This window comes from Oncorhynchus clarkii, chromosome 33 (assembly GCF_045791955.1).
Source record: "Oncorhynchus clarkii lewisi isolate Uvic-CL-2024 chromosome 33, UVic_Ocla_1.0, whole genome shotgun sequence".
Taxonomy (NCBI): domain Eukaryota; kingdom Metazoa; phylum Chordata; class Actinopteri; order Salmoniformes; family Salmonidae; genus Oncorhynchus; species Oncorhynchus clarkii.
In genome coordinates, this window is record NC_092179.1 from 26605282 (window position 1) to 26631122 (window position 25841).

At 42.8% G+C, this 25841-nt stretch overlaps 1 protein-coding gene across 1 annotated transcript; it reads left to right on the forward strand.

Annotated features, from left to right (window-relative positions):
- Positions 1-9668: 9668 nt before the first annotated feature.
- On the forward strand, positions 9669-25410 carry LOC139392582 (kelch domain containing 10). The gene is made up of 9 exons (XM_071140650.1): positions 9669-10079; positions 16074-16295; positions 17605-17759; positions 20927-21075; positions 21273-21357; positions 21882-21948; positions 22049-22096; positions 22534-22673; positions 23211-25410. Exons 1-9 carry the CDS (start codon positions 9995-9997, stop codon positions 23418-23420), a joined length of 1161 nt encoding a protein of 386 aa, XP_070996751.1. The 5' UTR covers positions 9669-9994; the 3' UTR covers positions 23421-25410.
- Positions 25411-25841: the final 431 nt, after the last annotated feature.

Below are 25841 nucleotides of genomic sequence, written 5' to 3' on the forward strand. Positions count from 1 at the left end.
GAAAGAGGAACGCTATCTGTTCCGCTTGGGATAATGCCCTGCTTAGATTTCAACTCACGTGGCCAATGTTTACAAGTCCATATAAAATCTATTATATTCTTCTAAATGTACCTTTGCTGTAGGCTACTGTCAAAGTCCATACACTGTAATCATTATACTGTTACAGTGCTATTTATCAAATACATGTTTTAACTATTTCCTTGTGAAGTCCTTTGCCTTGGTGGTTAAATTATGAAATTCTTAAAGGGAGAATCCGCTCAAAAATGTATCTTTCAGTATTTTTTTTCACTAGTCCACTGTTGATACAGTTCCAAAATGTTTTGCATGTCAGCAGTCAAGTTTTCAAGATATTGGATTTGAGGGAAAATGTTGTTGTCTGAAGAGATAGCAATGAATTGTACACATCCCTCCAGGTGACTGTGATACAGTCCTCTTCAGACCAATTGGCAGTACGCCCAGAACATTGTTTTGGGAACCAAAATCAGTATCTCAGTTTCAAGGTCCCAGCTTTGAGAGAAGAAGCCTCATGAGGTGTCAGTCAGTCACGTGCAGCAAACAACATTAATGATAAATAATGAATAATTTAAATCATGCTTATATGACTTGTTTGTGTAGCAGTATAACAGGACTGAAATGGAACACCCTCTTCAGAGTTTTCATCAAGCCTGAATGGATTTTGTGAACCTCTCTGGCCATTATAATAAAGATTGATTTGTTTACATTGAGTTTGTGTCCTTAGTGGTGAATTTCCATGACAATCCTGGCGTCATGAACAGGATGTTTGATCTCCTCGACGTGATCCTTCGATGAAGGTCTGAGAGGGAACACCGGTGGCACATTCTTGGGAAGACATAAAGGGAAATTCCCGTCTCACTAAAAGAGGGTGAGGACCCACCCGTAACAGAGCTCCATTGTGGGACGCGTCTGGGAGGAAACACAACATCTACGAAACCTAGAAGGACAACTCAACTGATTTCAGTAAGTCAATTTAAATGAATGTGTAGAAGAAAAAAAATACAACAATAAAACCAATAAAACTAAACATAAAAATGAAGAAAGGTAACATCATCTTTTTAGTTTTTAATATTTAACTAGGCAAGTCAGTTAAGAACAAATTCTTATTTACAATGACAGCCTACCCCAGTCAAACCTTAACCCGGACGACACTGTCTTGGAGTAGGAGAAGGCCAAGGAGAGTGGCCGTCACCACCTGTTGTCGTGCAGGTGGACAAACCATTTGGAAGAGGAGGTGGATGAGGGGCTACCAACCGTGGGAAGAGGCGGAAACAGAATGAAGAAAACAATGATGAAGAACCAGAAGAGACCTGTCAACTGCTAAAATTGACCAATTTTGTCCACCCAAAACCCCTTTATTGACATTTGAGCTAATCAAACATATAATTCTGCCCTGTCTGTCCCCCTCAAATAAAGAATGCCTGTACTGAAGAAGGATTGTCATTGGGATTGAGAGAAAATGGAATCCTCCCATGCCTGATGAACTGTTACTATGTTGGGCACTTGAATGATCAACATGTTGAGGGACAGCTGAGATAGCAATCCCTTGCTTCCCGGTTGCATGCTAACCGGGAAGTGTCTGAACACCGACATTCTACTGCTGCTGTTCCCTTATGTGAAGAGGACCCTGAATACCAACAGAGATTGTCAAAACAAAAAGAGAAAGATGAGATAACCATGAATGGGATATACAGAGGAGAAGACTTCGTAGCAGCTGGAGTGTTGCTGACGGATACTATGATGAGTCTGTATGAACTCCCTGGCTCTGTTCCCCACTGTAGCTTATCAAAAGCTCCTGGAACACAATGGAAAGATGTAGCTGTCCAGATGAAGAAAGTGATGGAAACAACTGATTGGGTGGCTTGGGAAGAAGAGAGAAAGTGATCAGCTCCAACAGCAACTTTCTCTTCCCCATACTGTGCTACTGCAACGACAACACCAAGAAAATAACCAATTCCTGTTGATCAATGATTGGCTAAAATATATACCTGAAGATCTGTGGGCTAAATCAAAGACCGACATTGCACGCATGAAAGGAACTGTGCAAGTTGTGCTTGTTCCAAAAAGCACCCACAGACCTTACAAAGCTCAGTACCCTCTCAGCAAAGAAGCCAAAAAGGGTATCAAATCAAATCTAATTTTATTTGTCACATGCACCGAATACAACAGTGAAATGCTTACTTACAAGCACTTAACCAACAATGCAGTTTTAAGAAAAGACCCCCCAAAAAGTTACAAATAACAGTAGCAAATAATTAAAGAGCAGCAGTAAAATAACAATAGCGAGGCTATATACAGGGGGTATCGGTACATAGTCAATGTGCGGGGGCACCGGTTAGTTGAGGTAATTGAGGTAATATGTAGAGTTATCAAAGTGACTATGCATCAATAATAACAGAGAGTAGCAACAGCGCAGAAGGGGTGGGGCTATGCAAATAGTCTGGGTAGTCATTCCCATTCATAGTGCGATTGTTGAAAGAGGCGCTCTGGTTCTCTGCCCGAATTCGCCATGTAACAGAACAATTTTCCCTGTTAGGAAACAATCTGGTGATTATCGTGTTGTGCAAGACCTTAGAATAGTAAATGATGCTGTAGATGCTAGAGCACCCCTGATGCCTAACACTGTTTATCCCAGGTGCCTCCATGTAGTTGTTGTTTTTCAGTAATTGATTTAGCTAATGCTTTCTTTCTTTTCTCTTCTCTTCTTTTGTTGCTCCTGGAGGGAGTATTTTGGTTCAGTATGTTGACCGTTTTTTGGTTTGCTCACAATCAGAAGAATTATGTCACAAGGTCGCTCTGTCATTGTTGATTTTTTTAGCAGAAAATTGTCATACATTTTCCCCCAGTAAGATGCAATTATGTCGAAGCGCCGTTAAATATTTGGGTCATGAGTCATTACATAACCTCTCAAGGTCGCGCCCTCTCCAAAGATAGATATTTGGTCATGAGTCATGACATTACTTTTCAAGGTCGCGCCCTCTCCAAAGATAGATATTTGGTCATGAGGCATGACATTATTTCTGAGGGTCGCGCCCTCTCCAAAGATAGATATTTGGTCATGAGTCATGACATTATTTCTGAGGGTCGCGCCCTCTCCAGAGCCTTAACCTGTTATGCCCTCTCCAAAGATACAGTACCAGGCAAGAGTTTGGACACACCTACTCATTCCAGGTTTTTTTATGTTGATGGATACTGGTGCTACTACCTCCACTTTTGGTAAAGGTACAAGACCCTAACCAATAAAGCTATAATGTCACAACTCCTACCGAAGGTGGCTCCCCTTCCTGTTCGGGTGGCGCTCGGCGCTCGTCATCACCGGCCTACTAGCTGCCACTGATCCCTTTTTTCCCCTTTTCTGTTTATTGGTTTCACCTGTGTTTAGTTTAGACTGATTGGTTGGGCTTTATTTACCAGCCGTCCCACCTGCTGGTTGTGCGGGATTATTTTGATGTACACGGCTGTATGTCACGGTTGTCAGTGTGTTGGGGTTTTTGCTGGACTGTTTAAGTCACCCGTGTTTGGGGCATTTGTTTTGGTTGGCATCTGTTCACCGTTGTGGTGCATTAAAAGTAAGTGCTGCCCTGAACTCTCTGCTTCCTGTGCCTGACTTCTTCCTCACTACACCCCGGTTGTAACGATCTTCTTCCTCCTCTGACGAGGAGCCCTGACCATACTAAAACAAAGGAACTAAGGTCAGAACGTGACACCGGGCGTTACATATAAACGCTTTTGGGATTTCCTCCACCCCAATAATACAGTGCCTTGCGAAAGTATTCGGCCCCCTTGAACTTTGCGACCTTTTGCCACATTTCAGGCTTCAAACATAAAGATATAAAACTGTATTTTTTTGTGAAGAATCAACAACAAGTGGGACACAATCATGAAGTGGAACGACATTTATTGGATATTTCAAACTTTTTTAACAAACAAAAACTGAAAAATTGGGCGTGCAAAATTATTCAGCCCCCTTAAGTTAATACTTTGTAGCGCCACCTTTTGCTGCGATTACAGCTGTAAGTCGCTTGGGGTATGTCTCTATCAGTTTTGCACATCGAGAGACTGACATTTTTTCCCATTCCTCCTTGCAAAACAGCTCGAGCTCAGTGAGGTTGGATGGAGAGCATTTGTGAACAGCAGTTTTCAGTTCTTTCCACAGAGTCTCGATTGGATTCAGGTCTGGACTTTGACTTGGCCATTCTAACACCTGGATATGTTTATTTTTGAACCATTCCATTGTAGATTTTGCTTTATGCTTTGGATCATTGTCTTGTTGGAAGACAAATCTCCGTCCCAGTCTCAGGTCTTTTGCAGACTCCATCAGGTTTTCTTCCAGAATGGTCCTGTATTTGGCTCCATCCATCTTCCCATCAATTTTAACCATCTTCCCTGTCCCTGCTGAAGAAAAGCAGGCCCAAACCATGATGCTGCCACCACCATGTTTGACAGTGGGGATGGTGTGTTCAGGGTGATGAGCTGTGTTGCTTTTACGCGAAACATAACGTTTTGCATTGTTGCCAAAAAGTTCCATTTTGGTTTCATCTGACCAGAGCACCTTCTTCCACATGTTTGGTGTGTCTCCCAGGTGGCTTGTGGCAAACTTTAAATTACACTTTTTATGGATATCTTTAAGAAATGGCTTTCTTCTTGCCACTCTTCCATAAAGGCCAGATTTGTGCAATATACGACTGATTGTTGTCCTATGGACAGAGTCTCCTACCTCAGCTGTAGATCTCTGCAGTTCATCCAGTCAGTCTTCTCCTTGTATGAGCTGAAAGTTTAGAGGGACGGCCTGGTCTTGGTAGATTTGCAGTGGTCTGATACTCCTTCCATTTCAATATTATCGCTTGCACAGTGCTCATTGGGATGTTTAAAGCTTGGGAAATCTTTTTGTATCCAAATCCGGCTTTAAACTTCTTCACAACAGTATCTCGGACCTGCCTGGTGTGTTCCTTGTTCTTCATGATGCTCTCTGCGCTTTTAACGGACCTCTGAGACTATCACAGTGCAGGTGCATTTATACGGAGACTTGATTACACACAGGTGGATTGTATTTATCATCATTAGTCATTTAGGTCAACATTGGATCATTCAGAGATCCTCACTGAACTTCTGGAGAGAGTTTGCTGCACTGAAAGTAAAGGGGCTGAATAATTTTGCACGCCCAATTTTTCAGTTTTTGATTTGTTAAAAAGGTTTGAAATATCCAATAAATGTCGTTCCACTTCATGATTGTGTCCCACTTGTTGTTGATTCTTCACAAAAAAATACAGTTTTATATCTTTATGTTTGAAGCCTGAAATGTGGCAAAAGGTCGCAAAGTTCAAGGGGGCTGAATACTTTCGAAGGCACTGTACATTGTGAAACAACCTATGCCCCATTCCATAGGATCAATGAATGTTGAAAATTATTTTCTGTATTCACCCACCCAACCGTAACTTGTTAGAGACATGTTAACTAAACTTAATGCTACCGTTTATTGTACCCCATATAGAGTTTTCGTTGATGTCCCAAAAGATCAGATATTAAACCAATGAGTAAACAGGCAAATTGAGGAGAGGGCACTCCCAGGAGGAGTGGGGGTCTGACACTGCCTCCCAGTCTATTTAGTCTCTCTCCGAAGTTTATTGCTCCCCTTCTGAATTGGCCAATGTATTTTATAATTTCGGCGCATTACATATGAATCTCAAAATAATAGACATTTAATGAGTGTGAAGCAGAAAGTGAATATCCAACAGAAATTGTTAATAAATATTAAGAGTAGACTTAAATCCAATAAGGAGAAAGTTATCATGTTTGTTTTGTTTGTTTTCAAACCTTACAGTGGCAGTGAAAGCAGAACACAGTTTGATAGTGATCCGTGTGCATTAGCAGTAGTGATTGAGAGGGTCTTTCCTATTGGGAAGAAAGGGAGGCTCCTAGTTGAAGGAAACAGATGTGGAGACTAGTGAAAGTAACAAAGTGAATGGTAATATTAGTGGCTTTCAGATAGCCCTCTGATAAGGCAATATCTTAGTAATTTGAAGGAGTAAATGTTTCAATACAAGGTCACATGATGAACAGAGGGATTGAGCCTTGGGACTAATATAATATTACAGGCTGCCATCTGGTGTTTTGTTTAAAGATAAGCTTCCTGTGGACCAATAGATAAGCCACCAGTGAAAGTGAACGGTACTCACTGAAAACAGGCTGTATTGACACAGTGGGAAAATTTGGGACAGAGGTATGAATAATTGAATAAGATACGTATTTGACAATATTCTATTATTATTACCCAATTCCATAGTTTGAATATACCAGTGATTTAAGTAAGAAGATAATGTCATCTAAAACAATCATCTGTTTCCATGACGTGGAACACTGTCCAGAATTGGAGTAAATCCAAGTAAATATTTTAGTACCGAATACTGAGCTGATAAGTCAGCACCAACTTTTTGAAGGCCCTAGCAAATTTGCTAAAAAACAGGTTTTATATTTTGACTAGTTGATGTCACAGGAAGTAAATACAGAACAGGTCAATGCAAACCAATTGTGGTAAGAGCTTGGAAACTATCTGAGTCTACAGAGCCCTTGTGTATGTGTGTGTTTTTTAGATTGTACAACCCAGAGTGAAGGGTTTGAAAGTATGAAGTGTTTGGTATAATGTGTTGATTTCGCTTGAGTAGCAGTATTAGAGTACTGAAAGGGAATGCCCTCCTCAGAGATTTCATCAAGCTTGGAATGAGTTTGTGAACCTCTCTGGCTGTTATAATGAAGATTGATTAATTTACATTGAGTTTGAGTCCTTAGTGGTGAATATCCATGACAGACTTTCGGGAAGCAAATTGTCATCGGCCACAACAACATGATGCAAAATGCATCATTAGAACGATCAGGTAGGCCCCCGGGCACACTCCCTGAGGAGGGCTTTGCACTCATAGACTAATATTGCTGGCAATGAAATCGTTTCCTGGTTGTTAAAACTCGAATAGTTCGCATAAGTTCAGTGTATGTGAGAAAATAAGCTAGTATAGTGTAGAGAATCATTGTACCATCTAAACCACTGTGACATATATTTTCCATAACCAAAAATAATGTATTTTCAGCTGTTTGAAGCTGGTGTACAAAACCAAAAGTAAAATTATGCAAAAACAAAACTTAAAAACAGGAAGTATAAAAGTATAAAAGCGCACATAGAACAGATCTACAGCTTCTTATACTTGCTTTCAAGTAGAATGATAGATCAATAACTCATATTTATATGTGAACTTTGTCAGGTTACATATTTAAGCAGTAAGGCACGAGGGGGTGTGGTATATGGCCAATATACGACGGTTAAGGTATGTTCTTATGCACGACGCAACGCGGAGTGCCTGGATACAGCCCAAAGCCGTGGTATATTACTGTCACGCCCTGACCGTAGAGATCTTTTTATTCTCTATGTTTGGTTGGTCAGTGTGTGACTCGGGTGGGAAACTCTATGTTCTGTGTTTCTATGTTTTGGTATGGTTCTCAATCAGGGACAGCAGGTCTATCGTTGTCTCTGATTGGGAATCATACTTAGGCAGCCTTTTTTCCTTTTGTATTTTGTGGGTAGTTGTCTTTGTTAGTGGCCTGTATAGCCCTAGTAAGCGTCGTGGTTATTGCTTTGTTGGTGACATTTATAATAAAGTAAAATGTACACTCACCACCACGCTGCACCTTGGTCTGGTCATTTCCACGATTTCGACGACAGCATTCGTGACAATTTAAGCTTATTTCAGGGTCAGCTAGCCAAACCAAGGCTAGTGGAATCAACTGGTTGTGCACAGCACACAGCGTTATGGCACCATCACCACACATCAGATGTTACAACCTGTGACTTGGCTGCACAACTGGCCATTCTCCTTGCAGATTTGATTGTTTATTGACAGAAACAGTGTGAAATGAAGGGGACACCGAGAGAAAGGAGATCAAAGTACAGGCCAGTAGGTGACGGGATTCTTAGCCACACATGGGTACCAGAGGCCAGTGGTTGACATGATCAAGGATATCTCTGGCATCATCCATCCATAGATTTGTGGAGAAACTTTAGCAGAGAATGAACCCATCAATTTCCCTTGCACTAAAGAATTTGAGATCACAGTTTTTTTTTACCATTATTTTACCTGTTAAGCTGACTGAAAACACATTATCATCTATAGCAACAACCTGGGGAATAGTTACAGGGGAGAGGAAGGGGAACGAATGAGCCAATTGGAAGCAGTTCAGTTGTGTAAAGAAAAACAAACTATTTTGGCAAGAGCTGGAGTTCAATTCAAAGTTTGTCTGGTACCATCTGATGGCCATAAGCAGGTTATCTACAACAGTGGCCTCATCGGGGTCCATCTTCCACCTCACCTTCCGAAGACACACACTTTCATCTGACATCATGACAGAGAGAAAGGAGACAGAGAAAATAAGACATAACACCAGCCCCAAGGACCATTGGGATATGTTGCAGAATGCTGGCTGGCGAGTTATATGTACAATATGAGATTTAGGTACAGGCGACATGGGCAGCCGCCCTTGGCGGCATCTTGTTGGGGGCGGCACGGGGTGGCCGCAAAAATTTGGATTGGTGACATTTACGCGATCGGTTTTCTATTGCTGATATCATGTCACCGTGTCACCGTGTGGGACTGTGGGTCAATTAACCTTGTCGGAGTGGGCGCCCTGATTCAAGTTTGTGAGCTAGGCAGGCTACTGCCTGGGAAGGTCTACCACTCAGAAGTACGAGATGGGGAGGGGGCGGGGGTAGGTTGACCTCAGGTCTCCCCACTGGAAGCACAAGTTAGTGCACCTCTAACTTTGTACAGTACTAATTCCATTAGTAAAATCAGTCACACTACAAAATGTTACCAAATAAACCACAATTCATTCATAGTTTCACAGACATATTGTTGAAGGGGGGGTTCTCCTCAAGGAGCCACATAAGCTAGAACCACAACTGGTTGTGGCTGAAACTCTGGCAATAAGCACAGCCATCCAGGACAGGGAGGGTAAGGAAGTCATTGCCATCCAATCAGTTAAATTACCCTGAGAAAGTGAACTGACAGATAGACATTGTCTTCATATAATTTCATATTGTGGAATTTAAATGATCAACAGGCAATTGTTTAAAACATAAATGCTTCTTTCAATAAATAAAATGTATTTCCCTCTTGGTTATTTTCAGCTCAATCTTGTCCGGAAATCCAAGAGGGAATGTCCAACACTTCTTCTAGGATTTTATAACTATTGTCAGTGATGTGCTTTTGCTTCATGAATTGATAGTGTCAATAAAGTGTTTTCGTCCCTGATAAATACCTTCAACCTCCTCAACAATTTCATGTGGCCTAGGTATGAATAAATACATTTTAATTTGACTTTAAGCCTTTTTCTATTAACCAAGTCACTGACACAGTATTAGTAATTGGTAATTCATGCTTAATCCATCATTATGCAACATATGCCACACTTTTTGCATTAAATCCAAGTCATTTATGGACAATTAGAAAAATAGGACGATCTATGAACTATGCAAAGCGCTCAATTATGCACCCTGGCTTAAAAAAAATATATTTTCAACATAGTATGTACCTTGCCCCGCCCATAATTTTGTCGTCATCACAGCCACAAAGTCAAAAACCCCGCCCATTACTTAAATGTATCTTCTCAAAATAGGATTTTAAACCTAACTCTAACCACACTGCCAACCTTATGTCTAACCTTGGCCTTAAATTAAGACCAAAAAGCAAATGTTTGTTTTCATGAATATTTACGATGGCTGTGGTAACTAGTGGAAACCCAATAACTTTCCTACGCGATGCACATCAATAACAGGCTCTCTGATTGGTCAGGGACACCTGAACGGTGCATTTGTAAATGGCTTTCCTTTGGAATAATGTAACGTTTTATTTGTTGTAATGTATTATCAGCACCTTAAAGCATTTTGTCGCAATTTTGAGTAACGTTTTGTTGATCGTCTTGGATCTGGGAAACGATGTCGGCCGCAGAAGGCGATCGCAGTTCGGAACAACTGAATAAATTCGAGAAACTGACAGTGAGGCCTCCAGTCAGAGTAGCAGGTCAGTCAAAAACAACATACTACTGTAGCATATCCAGCTAGCTAACGTTAGCCATATTACTAGAGACCTGTCCGCTGGTAACGTTACTGTTATGAAACCAATTCAATGAATATGATTGACAAAATCCGCTAATCTTGATTGCAGCGGTTAACTTGGTTTTTGTGCTATTGACATTGAAAGGCAAGCTGTTTAACCAAATGTAACAATAGCGGCGACCTAGGTAGCTAACTAGTTAGCCTCTGTCTGAACCACTAACTGGCTAACGTTACCTAGGTAGGTAATTAGCTATCTATGTTTATTTTTGTTTGCTCAGAGAGCACCGTTTAAGAATAAAATATGAAAGTAAACAATCTCATATTAGCCTAATCTACTAACGTTATTAGCTGGATTGCAAATGTTTTAGCTGACTAACGTTAATTCTAGCTAACGTTATTTCACAGATGTCAGTTATTTGCGCTTCATGTTGTTGGCTGAACCAGAATCTGGCTTTACAGGAGACGTTCATTAATAAGGCCAGATTCTGGTTCAGTTGTTGGCTATACAAATGTTTGATGCATAACGTTCGCTAGACTGACATCATTATGATTATGGAAAGATGGTTGGTGGTCGACTCATCTGCAGAAATGTTCAACTCCAGGTGATCCTCCATCCTTGCAAAAAAATCTGTTTAGTAGAACTTGATTCATACATGTAACTTAAGCTATTGACCACGGTATTGATTGATTTACCGTATGCGAATGACCTCGACACTGACTCCAAACCACCAAGATGAGATAGAATTATGGATGAGAAATTGATCATATTTCATTATACACATTATCACATTATTTTGGTCCTCAGGCATTAGGCCTTCTATTGTTGGGAATACACAGGAATATAATCTAATGCTGTTTAATAATCACATATATACTGATGCCGGATGGATTTGTGTTTGTTACATCAAGGACTGCATCCGGAGCCCCAGGTACTGCAACCCTTGTTCATAGTAACATAGAGCTCGCCAGCTTGTAGTCCCAAATACCGGAAATCGGTTGCATCTGGTTCGTTCAGCAATTCCTATGGTGGGAAAGAATGGGGTTTTGGAATAAACACTGAAAATAAGGTCTGAGGTTAACACAGGCTTAGGATATCTTATGTTTTTTCCCCCTGTGAGATAATATCAGTCAATTCACAGGACCTTTACGAATTATGAAGACTGTGCTTGTTTTGATTAAATAAATGCTTAAAGTGACATTAGCTAATGAAGATTATCACAAAACCTATAAGATCTCATATGCCTGTGTTTACCACAGACCTTATTTTCTCTGTTTATCAATATAAATTCCCCATAGGCTTTGGCTAATGAGCCATGGCGGAGTTAGTTCCTACAAAAAGACGCCATTACTATTGTAGGTATAGTTGTCTGTGACCTACTACTTAGCTGCTGTGCAAAATCTAGGCAATGCCTTGCTTCTTCTAAAATTATGTTGTGTGTGGGCACGAAGGACATGTGCTAATGAGAATGCATGCTGTGGAAAGAGGATAGGCTACATGCTGTAGAAAGAGGATAGGCTACATGCTGTAGAAAGAGGATAGGCTACATGCTGTAGAAAGAGGATAGGCTACATGCTGTAGAAAGAGGATAGGCTACATGCTGTAGAAAGAGGATAGGCTACATGCTGTAGAAAGAGGATAGGCTACATGCTGTAGAAAGAGGATAGGCTACATGCTGTAGAAAGAGACTAGGCTACATGCTGTAGAAAGAGACTAGGCTACATGCTGTAAAAAGAGGCTAGGCTACATGCTGTAAAAAGAGGCTAGGCTACATGCTGTAAAAAGAGGCTAGGCTACATGCTGTAAAAAGAGGCTAGGCTACATGCTGTAAAAAGAGGCTAGGCTACATGCTGTAAAAAGAGGCTAGGCTACATGCTGTAAAAAGAGGCTAGGCTACATGCTGTAAAAAGAGGCTAGGCTACATGCTGTAAAAAGAGGCTAGGCTACATGCTGTAAAAAGAGGCTAGGCTACATGCTGTAAAAAGAGGATAGGTTACATGCTGTAGAATGAGGCTAGGCTACACGCTGTAGAATGAGGCTAGGCTACACGCTGTGGAAAGAGGCTAGGCTACACGCTGTGGAAAGAGGCTAGGCTACACGCTGTGGAAAGAGGCTAGGCTACACGCTGTGGAAAGAGGCTAGGCTACACGCTGTGGAAAGAGGCTAGGCTACACGCTGTGGAAAGAGGCTAGGCTACACGCTGTGGAAAGAGGCTAGGCTACATGCTGTGGAAAGAGGCTAGGCTACATGCTGTAGAAAGAGGCTAGACTACATGCAATGCCATTGTACATGCACTCTTCTCTGTAACTCATGATCACTGAGCAGATGTAATCCTAGGCTGGTTTTCAGTGGCTGGTGAAATGTGCTACTGTACAGACACAGGAACACTTATAAATCGTATGTCCAGATAAGCTTATGTATGTTTCTTTCAATGCGTGGACATTGAGTGACATTGTAAAATGCCACCTAGCAACATAGAGAGGACATGAGTGCCTGGGCAATATAAAGCCAGGCTGTCAGACCAGCTCAAAAAGTTAAATGCATCGGGATGTTTAGGTCCTGGTAGAACAGAATGCATGGGAATGTTTAGGGCCTGGGAGAACAGAATGCGTGGGGATGTTTAGGGCCTGGGAGAACAGAATGCGTGGGGATGTTTAGGGCCTGGGAGAACAGAATGCGTGGGGATGTTTAGGGCCTGGGAGAACAGAATGCGTGGGGATGTTTAGGGCCTGGGAGAACAGAATGCGTGGGGATGTTTAGGGCCTGGGAGAACAGAATGCGTGGGGATGTTTAGGGCCTGGGAGAACAGAATGCGTGGGGATGTTTAGGGCCTGGGAGAACAGAATGCGTGGGGATGTTTAGGGTCTGGGAGAACAGAATGCGTGGTGATGTTTAGGGCCTGGGAGAACAGAATGCGTGGGGATGTTTAGGGCCTGGGAGAACAGAATGCGTGGGGATGTTTAGGGCCTGGGAGAACAGAATGCGTGGGGATGTTTAGGGCCTGGGAGAACAGAATGCGTGGGGATGTTTAGGGCCTGGGAGAACAGAATGCGTGGGGATGTTTAGGGCCTGGGAGAACAGAATGCATGGGGATGTTTAGGGCCTGGGAGAACAGAATGCGTGGGGATGTTTAGGGCCTGGGAGAACAGAATGCGTGGGGATGTTTAGGGCCTGGGAGAACAGAATGCGTGGGGATGTTTAGGGCCTGGGAGAACAGAATGCGTGGGGATGTTTAGGGCCTGGGAGAACAACAGTGTGACAGGAACTGGGCCAATGGACAGTGACAGTGTGATTTGGTAGCAGAGCTTGGGTGTGAGCCAGCCTCTTGAGCTTGGCACTGTCTGTCTGCTGATGGACAAAACACATGCCTGGTCCATTATACTGCATTATACAACGGCATCACCATCCCCACTTGGTTCGTGCTATGTGAAAGTGGCATTGAAGGGTGGAATTTTCTCAAACCTAGAATAGATGTTTTGGTTTAAATGCGGAAAGACACATTTCGGTTGAATGCATTCAGTTGTGCAACTGACTAGGTATCCTCTTTCCCCTGACCTAAGGTAGCCTAGGTCCTGTACTTCATTAAAGTATAGCATTTTTGGCTTCTAGTGGATTTGATTATGCCTGCCCTACATTGAGACTGAAGATGAAGAATGACCTGTGCTCAACCCATTTCTTATCTCGTCTTTTAGCTTGTTAGTTGAGTGTCGTGTTGCCGTGGTAAAGCTTTATCTCGGTCTCAAGCCTGGCGCTGAGAGTATCAGCGTTTCACATATGGTGTGAATGAACAGGTGCCTGACAAAATAAACCAAACACTTGAGTCAATGAGGGATATAAAGTATATTGAAAGCAGGTGAATCCACACAGGTGGGGTTCCAGAGTTAATTAAGGAATTAATATCCCATCATGCATAGGGTCATGTATAGAAATTCCCATTATTTTGTCTACCATGCATGGCTAGAAGAAGAGATCTCAGTAACTTTGAAAGAGGGGTCTCAAAGAAGCATAGGGGGTTTAAAGGGTGTGGTGTGTCTGTCAGATCTCAACCCAATTGAACACTTATGGGAGACTCTAGAGCGGTGCTTAAGATGGCATGTTCCACCACCATCAACAAAACACAAAACTATGGAATTTCTTGTGGAAGAATGGTGTCGCATCCCTCCAATAGAGTTCCAGACACTTGTAGGATCTATGCTAAAGCACATTGAAGCTGTTGTGGTGGCCCAACACCCTTTGATAAACAAACCAGTAACATTCTAGGTCTCTGGAATGAGCGTTTCTTTCTCTTGTACACAGTGTGCTGCAGAAACGGGTTCTTCTGTTTAGCACAGACTCTTGTTATGCTGTTGGACATGGGCAACATGTTTTGGATAGCTTGCCCTCTGTTGTTCACACTGCAACCAACGGTCTCTGAAAAATGACTACCCTGTAAACAATGCCCTGGGTTCTGTTAGCCTAACCTAGGATCTGCATCTAATCACAACATCATCATGGTGCTATGTTAGAACAATGCCCTGGGTTCTGTTAGCCTAACCTAGGATCTGCATCTAATCACAACATCATCATGGTGCTATGTTAGAACAATGTCCTGGGTTCTGTTAGCCTAACCTAGGATCTGCATCTAATCACAACATCATCATGGTGCTATGTTAGAACAATGCCCTGGGTTCTGTTAGCCTAACCTAGGATCTGCATCTAATCACAACATCATCATGGTGCTATGTTAGAACAATGTCCTGGGTTCTGTTAGCCTAACCTAGGATCTGCATCTAATCACAACATCATCATGGTGCTATGTTAGAGGCCTTTTTGACCCCCTTCTTGAGTCATTAGGGACCCCTTGCTCTGCTGCTGATGTTTAAGAAACAAGTGGTTGATGTGTGTGTTACTGACCAACTGACAACAACTGATTGTGGTGACAGGCCCTAAGAAAATGAGTATGGCCAATAGGTTGGGTGTGAGTGTGTCTGGGCGAGTTCGTTTTGCATGGTCCGGTGCCCCGGATGGGCAGACCATTCCATTGGTCCTTCCATTTTAGACAATTTAGACCATTTCATTGATCATTAAGTGAACTCTCCACCCACTCGGGTCACCGGGCCATGAAACTCGCCTTATGTTAGTGTCTTTTTGTCACCTTCCAGCACCCACCCATTTAGTTGCTTCTCTCTGACTGTCAGCTCAGTCAGTAGAGCATGGCGCTTGCAACGCCAGGGTTGTGGGTTCAATTCCCACGGGGGACCAGTACTTACAAATATACTATAAATGTCTCTGGATAAGAGCGTCTGATAACTGATTAGAATGTAAGAATCAGCGTGTTCTCTACGTGCCAGCTGCCAGTCTAATAGCTGACTACTCAACCTAATCCTTATGTGGCTGGCTACTTAATTGATGCATCCAAATGAGAATTACATTTTTTCATTATGTTGGCTACTTTAGATTTTTGGGAACACACTGGTATCAGCTGCAGTGTTGCAGGTTATGGACCAAATGCCCAGCCTAGGAATTAGGCTATGGGTGGTGAGCTCTGTGTTTTTACTGCGGAGAGGACAGTCATGCAGCTGAAAGGTGAAGGTGGCAGGGCTCTTGTGATCTCTCTTGGTGGACTGTCACTGTGGAAAAGAGCGCCCCATCGGTGGGACCTTTTGAAAGTTGTGTTCCTAAGTCTGAGACGTTTTGTTTTCAGTGAATCTACACACACACACACAGTTTGTTTTTCTATCCCTGTGGGGACCAAACATTTATTCTCATCAAAAATACGATTTTCCCTAACTCTAATTCTAACCCTTAAGCTAAGCCTAAAATAACCTTTGCCTTATTGGGGACCTGGGAAATGTCCCCACAAGGGAACATTTTCCTTGTTTTTCTATGGTTGTGGGGACATCCGCTACCAGGAGGATAGTAATACACACTCTATTATATTACTCAGTCTGCTCTGCTGTGTGCACCACCCTCACCCCACAGGTCTCCATATGCCCCCAGCTCGGAGCGGGCATCGCTGCGTGGCAGACAACACCAACCTGTACGTGTTCGGGGGGTACAACCCGGACTATGATGAGTCGGGCGGCCAGGAGAACGAGGACTACCCGCTGTTCAGGGAGCTGTGGAGGTATCACTTTGCCACGGGCACCTGGCAGCAGATCCGTACAGAGGGCTACATGCCCACCGAGCTGGCCTCCATGTCAGGTAAGGGAACCAGTAGGATTGTTTATTTCAGGTATGGAATTTAAAGGGACACTACAGTGAAAAGGATATTTTAGCCTATCGTGTCCCTTGATGTATTATCTTCAGGTACCGAAGGGTTTTATGTTCAGGGGTACTGAAGGGTATTGTGTTCAGGGGTACTGAAGGGTATTGTGTTCAGGGGTACCGAAGGGTATTGTGTTCAGGGGTACCGAAGGGTATTGTGTTCAGGGGTACCGAAGGGTATTGTGTTCAGGGGTACCGAAGGGTATTGTGTTCAGGGGTACCGAAGGGTATTGTGTTCAGGGGTACCGAAGGGTATTGTGTTCAGGGGTACCGAAGGGTATTGTGTTCAGGGGTACTGAAGGGGTTTACGTTCATGGGTACCGAAGGGTATTATGTTCAGGAGTCCCGTGTGGCTCAGTTGGTGTTGTGTAGTGGCTTTGCTGGCATGCATCTAAAAAAAAATATCTAGATATTTTTTTTAACATTTGCCCCACCAAGATTTACATGCTAAAATCGCCACTGATCTTCAGTATAAATGTAGCTCATTGAGCAGTCTAAGCACAGATTTGACAGTCATTCAGTACAACTGAAATACCAGGGCCCATCTACTGTAGTAATTTACCCTGGACATTTATGAATGGAAAACTCAGGTTGCAGTAGTTGCTTATTTACTTTTTCATTTCCAATGCATGTAATCCATCAATAACAACTTAATACAGTATGGTCACTTCTTATCAAGAGGGTAAAATAAAATATCTTACAATTTTCCACATCTAAATTTTTTTTATTAAATCAAACCAAGCGTGATTGTATGAAAGAATGCTTGAATGAACAAGCATTGCTGGTGGGGGTCAAACTGATTTAGAACCCAGTCACTTGTGACGAGTTTTGGTTAGTAAAATATGATTTAGCTAACTCATTGATGTATTAAATCACGAAAGAGCATTTCTACACCTCAGTAACATCAAATGGACTGTTTGATATATAATTGGTCTGTGGATGATTGTTCGGTTTTACCTCGTCATCCCATGACATTATGACCTCAGAAGACAATGGATTATCAAGTTTAGTGATTTGGTGAAAAGCCTCCACATGGACAATCCCACCTGCTGTCACACAGCAGGGACTTAAAATCTTATTGGTTGAAAACACATATTTAGCAAATGTAATTTTGGGGGTAGTGAAATGCTTTTAAATAAGTGCAATAAGAAACACTTTGTTTCCGTTGCAAAATGTCTTAAGGCTTTGCTACTGTGTGCCCTAATGAACACGACCCAGCTTAAACCCTCAGTATTGTGTCCCTCAGCTGTTTTACATGGAAACAATCTGCTGGTGTTCGGTGGCACTGGGATTCCCTTTGGGGAAAACAACGGGAATGACGTCCACGTCTGCAACGTCAAGTACAAGCGGTGGTCGCTGCTCAACTGCCGAGGGAAGAAGCCCAACCGAATCTACGGACAGGTAGACAATCAAATCCGGCATTACTGGCTCATCTCTGATTATCTTCTCTACTGGTTCTGTCTGCCACTACCCCCTTGGCTTGCTCTGGACTCTTCTGGGGTTTAGGCCTACACTCCGTTTCCTGTTAAAGGGCACTTCCACCACTTTTCAACATCATTCATTATCTCCAGTACCATATCAGTGTATGCATACAGTGCCTTCAGAAAGTATTCAGACACCTTGACTTTTTCCACATTTTGTTAGGTTACAGCCTTATTCTAAAATGTATTAAACATTTGTTTACCCTCATCAATCTACACACAATACCCCATGATGACATCACAATACCCCATAATGACATCACAATACCCCATGATGACAAAGCAGAAACTTAAAAAAAATGTTTGCTAAAAAAATAAATAATAAATGATGTCACATTTACATAAGTATTCAGACCCTTTACTCAGTACTTTGTTGAAGCACCTTTGGTAGCGATTTCAGCCTCGAGTCTTCTTGGTTATGACGCTACAAGCTTGGCAAACCTGTATTTGGGGAGTTTCTCCTATTCTTCTCTGTAGATCCTCTCAAGCTCTGTCAGGTTAGATGGGGAGTGTCGCTGCCGAGCTCTGGCTGGGCCACGCAAGGATATTCAGAGACTTGTCCCGAAGCCACTCCTGCATTGTGTTGGCTATGTGCTTTGGGTTGTTGTCCTGTTGGAAGGTGAACCTTCGCCCAAGTCTGAGGTCCTGAGCGCTCTGGGGCAGGTTTACATCAAGGATCTCTTTCTACTTTGCTCTGTTAATCTTTGCCTCCATCCTGACTAGTCTCCCAGTCCCTGCCCCTGAAAAACATCTTCACAGCATGATTCTGCCACCACCATGCTTCACAGTAAGGATGGTGCCAGGTTTCCTCTAGACGTGACGCTTGGCATTCAGGCCAAACAGTTCAATCTTGGTTTCATCAGACCAGAGAATCTTGTTTCTCATGGTCTGAGAGTGTTTGGGTGCCTTTTGGCAAACTCCAAGCGGCTGTCATGTGCCTTTTTACTGAGGAGTGGCTTACTTCTGGCCACTCCACCATAAAGGCCTAATTGGTGGAGTGCTGCAGAGATGGTTGTCCTTCTGGAAGTTTCTCCCATCTCCACAGAGGAACTCTAGAGCTCTGTCAGAGTGACCATCAGGTTCTTGGTCACCTCCCTGACCAAGACCCTTCTCCCCAGATTGCTCAGTTTGGCTGGGCAGCCAGCTCTAGGAAGAGTCTTGGTGGTTCCAAACTTCTTCCATTTAAGAATGATGGAGGCCACTGTGTTCTTTGGGACCTTGAATGCTGGAGAAATGTATTGGTACCCTTTCCCAGATCTGTGCCTTAACACAATCCTGTCTCGGAGCTCTACGGACAATTCCTTTGACCTCATGGCTTGGTGTTTGCTCTGACATGCACGGTCAACTGTGGGGCCTTATGTAGACAGGTGCGTGCCTTTCCAAATCATGTCCAATCAATTGAATTGACCCCAGGTGGACTCCAATCAAGTTGTAGAATCTCAAGGATGATCTCAAGGATGATCAATGATGATCAATGGAAACAGGATGCACCTGAGCTCAATTTGGAGTCTCAGAGCAAAGGATCTGAATACTTAATACATTGTATAATAAGGCTGTAACATAACAAAATGTGGACAAGTTCAAGTCACTGTAAGTGAAAACCGCACCTTTCTGTGATCTGTAGTTAAAAACACAAGAAGGGTCCTGAAAAAAATGCTTCTCTGTGACATCACAGGGTAGGATTAAAAGTGGAAAAAGGGATTTTTAAAGTCTACAACGTGTTTCTAGCCAGTAGGAGGGTTTTTAAAGTCTGCAACGCGTTTCTAGCCAGAAGGAGGGGTTTTAAAGTCTACAACGTGTTTCTAGCCAGAAGGAGGGTTTTTAAAGTCTGCAACGTGTTTCTAGCCAGAAGGAGGGTTTTTAAAGTCTGCAACGTGTTTCTAGCCAGAAGGAGGGTTTTTAAAGTCTGCAACGTGTTTCTAGCCAGAAGGAGGGTTTTTAAAGTCTGCAACGTGTTTCTAGCCAGAAGGAGGGGTTTTAAAGTCTGCAACGTGTTTCTAGCCAGAAGGAGGGGTTTTAAAGTCTGCAACGTGTTTCTAGCCAGAAGGAGGGTTTTTAAAGTCTGCAACGCGTTTCTAGCCAGAAGGAGAGTTTTTAAAGTCTGCAACGTGTTTCTAGCCAGAAGGAGGGTTTTTAAAGTCTGCAACGCGTTTCTAGCCAGAAGGAGGGTTTTTAAAGTCTGCAACGTGTTTCTAGCCAGAAGGAGGGTTTTTAAAGTCTGCAACGCGTTTCTAGCCAGAAGGAGGGTTTTTAAAGTCTACAACGTGTTTCTAGCCAGAAGGAGGGTTTTTAAAGTCTGCAACGCGTTTCTAGCCAGAAGGAGGGTTTTTAAAGTCTGCAACGCGTTTCTAGCCAGAAGGAGGGTTTTTAAAGTCTGCAACGCGTTTCTAGCCAGAAGGAGGGTTTTTAAAGTCTGCAACGCGTTTCTAGCCAGAAGGAGGGTTTTTAAAGTCTACAACGTGTTTCTAGCCAGAAGGAGGGTTTTTAAAGTCTGCAATGTGTTTCTAGCCAGAAGGAGGGTTTTTAAAGTCTACAACGTGTTTCTAGCCAGAAGGAGGGTTTTTAAAGTCTACAACGTGTTTCTAGCCAGAAGGAGGGTTTTTAAAGTCTGCAATGTGTTTCTAGCCAGAAGGAGGGTTTTTAAAGTCTGCAACGCGTTTCTAGCCAGAAGGAGGGGTTTTTCTTGCTGCCCACGTCACTGTGAATCTCATAATGTTTGAAAATCAGTTTTTCAAAATGTTTAAACTTTTGATGATGTCATTGGATAGAACTTTTTAACGTCATATTTAGTTCTACAAAATGTATAAATACACTGTTTTCACTTGTAGACACAAGTATTGAGTTGGAGGTAATGACCATTAGATTAGAACGCTCTTAAGCGTTTTGACATGCATTTGTAAAATTTGAATAAAATCTGATTGACTTAACTAGAATTCCCGAGGGATAGGTAGAGGCATTAAAGGATCCCAGGGGAGCATATTATATAGCAAATGTAGATATAGGCAATCCTTGCAAATAAAAATATTTATTGTTGTTGATTTCCATTGAAGTTTGATTTGGTAGCCATTTTGTTTCTCTCTCCCCAAGGCGATGGCCATCATTAACAGCTTCCTGTATGTGTTTGGGGGTACGACGGGTTACATCTACAGCACAGACCTGCACAGACTGGACCTGAACACCAGAGAGTGGATCCACCTCAAACCCAACAACCCACCAGACGACCTGCCTGAGGAACGGTGAGCATTACGCCTTAATCGGTCCCACCGGATCATGTCATTGTCCCTCCCTGTTTCAGTCCAATTTCTTCTGTTTGGTGTCTAGTGAATATACCCCAGTCACTGGGCAGCATGAGTGATGACCTGACATTTTCCTTTCAGCTCCTAGAGGAGCAGAGGACCTCATAAGTAATGAGTCATGTCTGTTTGTGTCACAGGTACAGACATGAAATAGCACACGACCGTCAGAGGATATACATCTTGGGAGGAGGGACTTCCTGGACCTCCTATCCTCTGGACAAGGTAGTACACCAACCTGTCATCAACATAAACCCTGTTCCAATCACTTTCACCTATCCATCCAATTCAGATCTGTGATAAGTTCAAGGAAGGTCAGAAGAATGATCGTATACCTGTGATGGTAGTGAGTCTGACTAGGCAAACAGACAGCTAATCTAGGTAGTTTGGTCACTTGGTGGTTTTCAGGCTATTTTTAGTGCTGTAAAGCCATAAAGATCGAGGAAGCAGCCACTTCTGCCACTGAGTGAGGCTGGGTTATGAGGCTGGGTTATGAGGCTGGGTTATGAGGCTGGGTTATGAGGCTGGGTTATGAGGCTGGGTTATGAGGCTGGGTTATGTGGCTGGGTTACGAGGCTGGGTTACGAGGCTGGGTTACGAGGCTGGGTTACGAGGCTGGGTTACGAGGCTGGGTTACGAGGCTGGGTTACGAGGCTGGGTTACGAGGCTGGGTTACGATGCTGGGTTACGTGGCCAGGTTATGGTTGTGTGTGTTGGAGGTGAACTAATTTCCTTTTTGTTTGTACCAGATACATGCATACAATCTGGAGACAAATTCCTGGGAGGAGATATCAACCAAGCCTCATGATAAAATAGGTTTGTGTTTGATGTTTTAATAGAAAATGAATGTGCTGTCTATGGGTCTTTTCATTCACATATGCACATTCACTCATCCAATTGCTTTGGGTTTTGACAGGGTACCCTGCTCCCAGGAGATGTCACAGCTGTGTGCAGATACGGAACGGTGAGATTCTTATCATTTATTCTATAGCAGTAGTATTACAATGTTTGTACAGGAGGTGTAGTGGTATCGTTGCCCGGACCACTTATCCTTCTAACGGTGGTGGTTTTATCAGAGCCACTTTCAGAAGTCTTCATTAGTCTGCTTCTGTCTGCCTCCGCTTCTCATTCAACAGTTCCAATCAATGTCCCAAATAGGGTTTGAAAAATAAAAAGTTAATTTTCGTCATCCCATCAATATATTCTAACTGGTCTCAGTCTAACCCATGATGTTGTGTCTCAGTCTAACCCATGATGTTGTGTCTCAGTCTGGTCTCAGTCTAACCCATGATGTTGTGTCTCAGTCTGGTCTCAGTCTAACCCATGATGTTGTGTCTCAGTCTAACCCATGATGTTGTGTCTCAGTCTGGTCTCAGTCTAACCCATGATGTTGTGTCTCAGATGTGTTTCTATGCGGAGGTTACAACGGTGAAGTCATTGTGGCTGATCTGTGGAAGATCAACCTGCAGACGTTCCAGTGGACCAAGCTCCCAGCAGTGATGCCTGAGCCAGCCTATTTCCACTGTGCTGCTGTGACCCCGGTCAGTAGGGCTCTACACTAGAGGAAACCTCAGCTGTTTATTATGTAGTAGTTGATGTAGAACTGTTATAGTGTCCCATTCAGGTTATACGCATTTCGCTGGTTTCAAGATCTAGCATAGTAGACTTATTAAAAGGAAACGCCACTCAAAAACTACCAATGTTGATACAGTCCCAAAATGTTTTGCATGTCAGCAGTCAAACTTCAAAGATATTGGACTTTCAAGAAGCAAAGTGTGACTTGATGATGTTCCTTTAATAAGGTGCAATGTCTCCTTCCCCCTCTCTACTACCTCATTTCAGAACTCATTTGTAAGTCCCTTCATCTCTCTGGCCGAAGCCCATTTCTGTTTCCAATCCAACTAGCTTTATTGGCACGATTAGTCAGTATATTCTTACACTGCCAAAACAAGAGCACAGGATCATCCTAAATCAATAACCACAATTCAATATCCTGCTCATATTTCACTCACTCTCTCTGTGCGACTGACTGTTGCATGACGATAAAGGTTTCTGATTGTGATCTTCTCTCCGGTCAGGCTGGCTGCATGTACATCCACGGTGGTGTGGTGAACATCCACGAGAACAAGCGGACTGGCTCCCTGTTTAAGATCTGGCTGGTAGTGCCCAGCCTGCTGGAGCTGTGCTGGGAGCGTCTGCTCAAGGCCCACCCCCAGCTGGCTCAGTTACCCACCATGCAGCTCCTCCACCTGGGCCTCACACAGGAACTCATCGAGCGCTTGAAATAAAGGAGGAAGGATGGAGAACACAGGATTTATTTTTAAGGGGGTCGCCTTGAAGGAGTTGATGGTCCCTCTGCCTACGTAGCCCCGCCTTAAAACCAAAAACAATGGGATGCCTTTTTTCTTTTTGCGTTTGGACGTCAGATTTTAAAGGGAATCCAAGTGGAATGTTTCTTGACCCCGCCCCCATTCCCCGTCTCGCCCCCATTCCCCCGTCTTGTCTTTGTGTTAAGCAAGGTCGCCACGGCTTCTAGCCTCTCAATCCGCCTGCCTACAGACCCAGAAATCATTTGCTCCACGGCTTTCAGATTCACGTCGACCCTCACTACTTTCTCATTTTATATTGGCCTTCATGACTTTAATAAGAATGCCATTTCAGAGGAATGATTATTTATTTGTATGTATTTTCATGAGACATTCTGTTCGCCATTTCTCTCACATTTCTCTTCTCTCTACGTACAATTAGGAAAGTTAGACTTGGAGTCAGATGAAAAGTTACACCAGACAGTTGGCATGTTTTTGTGTTACAAGGGGAAGGTAGTATTGGTACCACCCTCATGCCAGACTTAGACGCAGGTTGTCGTCACCACTTTTCCCTATTCAAGGCTTATTAACAGTCTGATTTGAATAGTTTATTTGTGTGAAGAACAGACTGATGCTACTGTAGTTGGGTCTCTAATAGACCACTTCTCTTTCACCTAATATCCCACCACACTCCTCATACCCATTTAACACTGATTCACTTATCCGATATGCATTCAGGTATCTTGGATATACATACAGGTATTTGAAACAATTATCTCTGGTAGTTATCTCTGATATACAGTTCTCTGTGATGGTTATCTGTATCAGTCTCCCAAATTGCACCCTATTCTCTCTATAGTGCACTACTTTTGACCAAGGGACTTAGCCCTTATACCCACCATAGTAGAAACGTAATATCAATGGAAGATGGGTAAAGAGTCAAAACACCTGGTCTCCATTCATTCTGAACTGTATCAGTCACTTTAGTATGCTTGTGGAAAGTCCATTTGTAAACTAAATCATCCCATCACTGTGAATATGGTGCTCCTTAAATGTTTTTATTTAAATAAAATTTTCAATTTCTGTTCCAACTTTTACTCCATCTTTGCTAATAGAACACAAATTAACAGATTTTTGTGGATCTGTTTAAGTAGAATACTGACATTGATCTGATTCATTCAGTGCCTTTCCCAAAGTTTCAATGATATTGAAGTACCACAACCTAGACAGAAGGAAACATGAGTAATGGTTTAGCTCGATCCAAACATACTGACCATTTAAACATGACTCCCATTTGGGATCGCTTCTCCTTCTCTATAATTTCCCCTCCCATCAAAGATAACATATGCACCACTTGTCAGATCAGTCAACAATGCATTGATAAATCTGTTAATTCTGTGCCCTTTCCAAACACATTGAACTGCTCCATTGTCAAGCAATCATTGGACAAATAGTTGAAGCAGCAATAATGTGGGAATATGTATTTATGGATGATTTAGAGTTCATGCATGTTGTACTTGGGAGCTGAATCTGAACAGTATTCTGCTGTTAAGGCTCAATGTGCAGACAGAGTGCCAGGGTCAGATAATCAACACAGATCAGATCATATGCGGAGCTGGGAACGTGGTTTAACGCCAAATATTACGGCACCTTGAATTCAATGCCATTAAATCTGCCTTGTGGAACAAAATAGTATTTATTGATCGTTGCCAAGGGGGTAGTTTAAAATGTCAATGAATACCCATGATTCCCTACTCCCCATCAAGGAAATGCCTAAATCTGTGCCTGTCCTCATTCTTTTACAACTCTTCTCCGCATGTCATTAGTCACCTTTTAAGTTGGAAAAGTCATCTCCCCTGGACTTAACCATTTGCTACACAGCAAGGATTCAAGGCGATCGCTGAATTGATAATTGTATTGGTGAATGTTTAATTTTTCGATTGTTGACGAGTCAATAAACATGTACTGTAAATAGTTTTGTATCACCTTCGTTTGCTTAGCCTGGTCACAGATCTGTTTGTGTGGTCTTGCCAACGCCGGTGGTCATTGAAGCAAGACAGCACAAACTGATCTGGGAATGGTTTGTCTGCTTCAACAGTGTAATGATAACTGGCATGGAATGAGCTGCCATCCTTGTAGTGCACACTTTACCAAGTACTTTCCTAATAGTCCAGATTTATTTAACCACCATAGCATCCTCTGTGCATGGCATGCCCTTGCTTATGACTAGATACCATTCCTTTACAAAGAGAGCTGTGTGGAAGGTTGTTTACCTGCCTGCTCAGGTACAAGACCTTGTTGAAATAGACCTGGCTGCACCTTATCCAATGCAATACTTTGCAACAAATAAAATCACAAGAATAGAAAACAGAACAGGAAGGTCAAGAAAGTGGCAGTAAATGT